At 56.4% G+C, this 6000-nt stretch overlaps 2 protein-coding genes across 2 annotated transcripts in view; one reads left to right on the top strand and one right to left on the bottom strand.

Annotated features, from left to right (window-relative positions):
• Positions 1 to 1211, bottom strand: part of MSX2 (msh homeobox 2) — a 5918-nt gene extending 4707 nt beyond the window's left edge. The window contains exon 1 of the mRNA XM_021410574.1: positions 719 to 1211. Coding sequence (XP_021266249.1) covers positions 719 to 1073 — 355 coding nt within the window. The 5' untranslated portion in view covers positions 1074 to 1211. The remainder of the gene's footprint in view (positions 1 to 718) is intronic.
• LOC110405499 lies at positions 1072 to 4413 on the top strand. The gene is made up of 4 exons (XM_021410846.1): positions 1072 to 1156; positions 1541 to 1846; positions 3139 to 3219; positions 3857 to 4413. Exons 1-4 carry the CDS (start codon positions 1072 to 1074, stop codon positions 4411 to 4413), a joined length of 1029 nt encoding a protein of 342 aa, XP_021266521.1.

Here is a 6000-nt window from a genome sequence, read left to right as displayed (position 1 = left end):
CTTTTTAAAAACAAAATTGCTTCGACAAAAAGGTGGATGGAGGGGATCTCATGGAAATGCAGTTCAGCACAGGCACAGGAGCACGGATCGGACAGCAAAGAGGGTTAAAAAGTGACCTGTCAGCTCGGGATCGGGAGTCCCCGAGGCGATGGGGAGGGCTTGGGGAGGGGGGAATGAGGTCAGGCCCAGCTCGGGAGACTTTGACAGGCTGCACGCGGCAAGGGAGAGGGACAAACACCGGTGGGACAGAGCGCACAGAAAGTGCTCAAAGTTATGAAGGACAACTTTAAGAGCGAGGAGATGATCACTTAGTGCGAGGGAGAAGGAGAAATTCCACTTTTCAGAGCAACGGGGTAACATAAAGGTATCAACTGGCAGCTGGGAGCCGTACGTAGGGAAAGGGAGCTGCTGATCATCGTACGGCTTAAAAGCATTGTATATTTATATACACACAGGTAAAGGTATAAACACATAACTTCTATGCAAACACACAGCTAACATACAAAAACTAAACACGCATAACTGTGAGCACACAAAATCACATGTATAAATATATGCATAAATGCAGCTATCCAACGCTCTCTGAGCATCCCGTGCCGGCAGCAGCGCAGCTCAGCCCGGGGCTCGCGGTGTCACCCGCGGTCGGAGCGGGGCCGCCACCCGGCGCTTCCCGGCCCCGCACCGCCCTCCACCGCCCCGCCGCTCCCCGGCCACTCACTTGGCGGAGGGGAATATCTCCCGGCCTCTTGAATCCAGGACGTGCCGTCCTCCGAGTTCTCCGATTTGACCGAAGCGGTGTCGAAGGTTTTTGTAAGAGGCCCGGGAGGGCTGTGCGCGTCCCGGGAGCCGTGGCCCGGCAGCAGCAGGTTCCTGGAGGTGCCCACGGCCGCCCCGTCGGCGCTGCCCCCCGCCGCGGCCAGCGGCAGCTCTTTAGGGGGTTTCTTGTCGGACATGAGTGCTTCCACGCTGAACGGCAAGCTGGACACCTTGACTTTGTGGTGCTCCTCGGCGCCGGCCGCCGGGCCCTCCTCGTCGGAGGAGAAAACCTCCTTCGCTTTGGAAGGAGAAGCCATGGCGAGTGCGGAGCGTGGCTGGAGCAGGGCCGCCCGGGGAGCTGCGCTGCGCCTCTGCCCGGCCCTGCGCGGGGACTGCGCGAGTGAGGCGCTGCGGAGCCGCCCCCCTCTTTTCCCCCCTCTGGGGGCTCCCCGGCTCTTTCGTCCTTTGGGAAGTGGAGTAAACGCCCCACGGGCCAATCAGAGCCGGCGCTGGGCCCTGACGTCGCGGGGTGACTCATGCCATTGGCTCGGGAGCGGGAGGGAGGGCACAGCCTTTTTTTTTTTCCTTCTCTTTCTTTCTATTTTTTTTTTTTCCCGAGGCTTATTTTGTTTGGGGTGTTCCCCCTCCCCCCGTCCCCTCCGAAATGAATTACGAGTTAATGACACGGGCAGCGAGCGGAGCCGTGCCATTAAGGAGCCGTCCAGGGCTATAATCATACCGAAGCAAGAAAAGAGCCGCCGGGGTAATTAAGGCTGATGATTAGGCGAAGAGGAAACTTTAGAAGATCGCGGCACTGCCTCCTCTCGCCGCCGGCCCGGCCCCTCCCGGCCCCCTCTGTCCCCCGGCCGCGCCCCCGCCGCCCCGTCGGGTCTCGCCGCCCTCCCGGAGCGGGGGACTTCTCCGGGGTCACATGGGGGGGGGGGGCGGCGGGGTGCTGAACCCTCACTCAGTGCAACACCCCCGCGGAAAAACGCGGGAGCCCATTCTGCGCATTTTTCATCCTCAAAGGGGTTTCGGTTGTGTTTCTTCGGCAGCGGGACCCGAGTCGGGCAGAAAACACTCAGCAGAGGTTAGATCTGTAATTATTATTTTTCCAGCGTCAATTACACACGTGATGAATAGTTGAACTTTAATAAATTAGGGGCACGCAGTCCTTAATTAAGAGGTATATCAAACTAGCACTATGAAAGCGATTCTCTCACTTTTTGACTTCCTACCGGTGGTATGACTAAAGAGCATCCTTTTAAACGCGTTTCTAATTACCGCGTGGATAAAAGCAAATGCATATTATTCTTTTCATAATTATTTTAATCTCACATCGGGCGTTATTTCATCCTGTGCCTGCAACTTTCTCTGTTGTTCCTTTTTGTTCTTTTTTTTTTTTTCTTTTTTTTTTTAACGTCCCGGAAACGCAATTTGGAAGCCGTTTTGGTGTTAGTTATAAATGAAGCTCTAAAAAAAAAAAAAAAAAAAAAAAAGAACACCAAAACGAAACAAAAAAAAAGCATAGCAAAGTGTGTTGGGGAGGTGGCAATGCATCTGCCCGTGTCTGGGGCTGCCCTGGCTCCAGGGGAGATTCGGACAGGTCTGCAGGTTCGGTCCTGATCAGCCACAGACCTGCATTCCCTGCTCCATTTCAGTTCATGTCCTGTATAAAACGATCCAGATTCCACCTGAGAACCTGGTTCTGGCTATGAATTCCTGATATTTCTGCTGGTCCGGGGTGTCCCCAGTCCCACTAATACAAATCACAGCATCCTGCTCCCTCCCTAGGGCATTTATGGCTTTTCCCGGGGGTCCGTTAGGGAGCTGATTTTTGGGAGGAGAACTGGGCCGGCTGGGATTTTCTTTGGCCTGTGCTCTTCCACCCAGGCCAGGCCGAGGATCACCCCAAAGGAGGGGCTGTAATGGGTGCGCTGTGCTGGGCCCAGGGGTCCTCCCAACCCCTCGCAGCTCCCTTCATCCAGCCCTGACAGCACCTTGCCAGGTGCCATGCACAACAAATTGGGACCGGGTCAGGAGATTGCGGCATGGGAAGGAGTGCGGAGGATGTGTACAAGGAGCCGTGTTACAAAACCCCACTCTTCAGTGCGACTAATAGTAGGCTTTGCACACTCGTTATTTATTGCTAGCAGTGTTACTGCAGACCTCGATGGGATAAGGATTAAAGCCAGGGGTGATCTGCAGAGAGAGGTGATGCCTTTCACTACACCAACTCACCCGACTGAGGCAGGTTCTATTTCAGGCAGTGGAGCCCCAATTTGGGCTTTTCCCTGCAACTGAAGGTAAAAGTTGCTCCTACAAGCTGATGCCTCATTCAGTCCTCTTCCTATCCCTATTTTCTCTCATCTCCTTCCCCAGAAAGTCTCTCTTTGCTGAGAGATACTTGCAGAGAGGTGAAGGACTGCAATGCCCCGGCTCTGCAAGTTCTCCCGCTGAGGGGTGAGTCTGTCCCTCTTTTCCCCTTCAGCCCCCCTCCTTTCCTTTCCCTTCTCCATGCTTCCTGCACCGTGACAAGTAAATGAGAATTGATGGACATGCAGGAACAATGCATGTGTGTCAAGAACAATGCACCGTCCTTAGAAAACCATTGTGGGGCTGCTGAAAATGCTGGAGATAATTATACCGAGCTCCCAAAGTCAATGCCCGCTGGAAGGGCGCCTGGGGAAGGAGAGCTCGCAGGAGGGCAGGTCACGGTGACACCGAGTCGGGGCTCACATCCCGTGGGTGCAGCTCCCGGGCTGCCTGGCTGTGGCCTGGACGTTGTCCCCGTGGGGTTGGGATGCCCTCTCTAAGCTGTCATCTTTTGGGAGGGTGGAAGGAGAAAGGGGACGGAGGGACAAACTTCTCATGGTGTCGAGAAGCACGGGGCAGAAGTCGGCTCTGCCAGCCTGGTTTGGTTGGCTTTGGGGTGCCACAGAGGCGTTTGGTATTGCACAGCGTGGCAGGGCTTGCTCACGGTGTTTGTCCTCCTTCAGCGACAGCCCGTAGCGAGCTCGGAACCTTTTCCGTTTGAAGTCTGAACTTGGAAGTTTCTCTCCTCCCTCACCCCTCCCCTCCTTCATTCTCCTCCTGTCAGTTAAACACAGGAGAAAGAAACCCCACGCGGCACCGAATGCCGGGACGGCAGCCTCGCAAAGACGGAGGTTTGGTGACATTTCTTGGAATAGAGTCCTTCCCCCGACCCAAGATTTCAGAGCGACCTCAAATCAGCAGGGATTTCACCCGTCCCGGGGAACCGACGTGAGTCTGGGGGCTGTCCCCTGCGTGTCCACAGCGCTCCCGGGGAGGGCGGTCCCGGGCACGGCCGTCGGGGCTCCACGGGAGCTCTCCCCGGAGCTGTTTCCCTGCCCCACCTCCCGTGTGTCCCCCGTCTCCCGGCCGCCCTCAGAACCTCTCGCAGAGAGCACGGATCCCAGGGATGCCCCGAGAGCCCCCCGCGCCCCCAGCCTCCCTCCTCTGTCCGCCGGGGCTGTCTCTGCGCGCCCCGTCCTGGGGCTCTCAGCTGGAGAAGGACGGGGAGGGAGGGAGGGCAGGGGGAGGAGAGACGTTGCAGACAAACTGAGGCTGTTTTGCAGGCGCCAGGAGCGGGGAGATGAAAGGGAAGCTCCTGGGGGAAGTGGCTGTGCAGTTTGACCGGCTCCAGCGGCAGCAGCAGCGACGGCCCGTCCCGGGCAGCTCCGCCTCCCGCCTCCCCCTCTGCCCCCGGGCTCCAGGCTGCCCCCGGCCCACCTCCTCCTGCCTCTCCCAGCCCGGGGGCGGAGGGAGGCGACGGGCAGGCACCGCCGCAGCATCCTCGCTGCTGTCTCCGAAGGGCCGTGGGCAGCATCGCCGCCACGAATTGCCGCCGCCTAGTTAGTCCGTGAGAGCTGGTGCCGGCGGCTCGGGGGGAGGTGGCTGCCCAATTTCTCCCTCTTATCTGTGTAAATCAGGAGGGATACGGTTCGGATCATCACACGGATGATTCCCCGTGTGATGTCCTATAACCTCAGTCAAGCACCAGCCCGTGTCCTTCATCCGCTGCCCACGGGGAGAGTGTCCACGGGCAGTGGGGAGCGCGTTTACTCTTCAGGAGGGACAATCCCATTTTGTGATCGATTTGTTTAATAAGCCATTTTCTAACGATGGGAGCGTATTTATCTACATAATTGTTTATTTTAAACGAGCCTCCGTGATGCTGGCGTGTGGAAGACCTTTAGAAAAGGAAGAAAGGGCTTCCGATCTGACTAGAGATCAATAAAGGTCAATGGAATTAGAGTATGCATCAAGCCCGAAACGAGACGTACATCGAGGCCATAAGTGGCCGATTCGGTGAGATTTTTGTCTCAGCGCCTTACTCCACATGAGAGCAGGGGCCAGGAGGGAGGTGTTGCGCTAACATAATATTACACATTCATTTCCAGACGCTAGAAAGGATTAAAACACGCTAAACATCAGAACTTCCGAGGGATCGGATTTGATTACCGACGCTTCGATCTAGATCCTTCTCTTGAGTCTTTTGGACTCCGTTTGTGAAGCTCTTTCGGCTGATAGCGGAGCCCGGCTGCCCGCTCCGGAGCGCGCTCCCGGCGGTGCTTCCCCTGAGCATCCTTTGGCCATCCCCGACGGGGAGGGGGGGGGTGGGTAACACTTCCCATGGCCGGGGAAGGCTCTGCCCGGCGCGCCGAGACCGGCTCCTGCTGCACGGGGAAGGTGGATGCGGTGAAGCAAAGTTGCGCTATATTCGGCGCTGGAAATAGGCAGTAAGTGCAATCACGCGTTATAATTGTCCTCTCTGTCACCCGACAATGGTTCCTATTTATCGCACTGGTGTCATCCACTCGTTAAGACAGTGAGCGTACAGTGAACCGTGATTGTTGCATAATACCGGCGTCTCCTTTCTCATTCGCCGAGGGTTGTTCTCTCCCTCTCCCCGCGCAGGTATTTCACCTGCGATCAGATATTTATCCTCTGTTTGGCAAGAGCCGAGGGGTGGCTGGGGGAGATCAGATGTCTCCCCGCTCAGAACACTTAACTGTTTTGCCCTTAAGGACTGAAAACAATTTTTTTTTTTTTTTCCCGAGGCACGAACTGTTTAAATAAACACACGGGAAAGATTCAGGGGAGGGAAGCTCTGTTTGCGAAGTTGTATTTACATGCAGAAATCCCGCGATCAAAAGAGGACCGGATGGAGGCTCTGTTTTTGGAGGCGACTCGCGGCCAAGAAGAGGGGGACTGAGGAGG

This window comes from Numida meleagris, chromosome 12 (assembly GCF_002078875.1).
Source record: "Numida meleagris isolate 19003 breed g44 Domestic line chromosome 12, NumMel1.0, whole genome shotgun sequence".
In the NCBI taxonomy this organism is placed as follows: domain Eukaryota; kingdom Metazoa; phylum Chordata; class Aves; order Galliformes; family Numididae; genus Numida; species Numida meleagris.
The sequence above is the reverse complement of the archived record's forward strand: the minus strand, read 5'-3'. Positions and strand labels throughout refer to the sequence as shown.

Coding starts and splice junctions, on each gene's coding strand:
- LOC110405499 (XM_021410846.1), top strand. CDS start 1,072: ATGGCGAGTGCGGAGCGTGGCTGGAGCAGGGCCGCCCGGGGAGCTGCG. Junction 1,157..1,540: donor CCTGCGCGGGGACTGCGCGA/GTGAGGCGCTGC, acceptor GCTGATGATTAG/GCGAAGAGGAAACTTTAGAA. Junction 1,847..3,138: donor GCAGAAAACACTCAGCAGAG/GTTAGATCTGTA, acceptor CTCCTTCCCCAG/AAAGTCTCTCTTTGCTGAGA.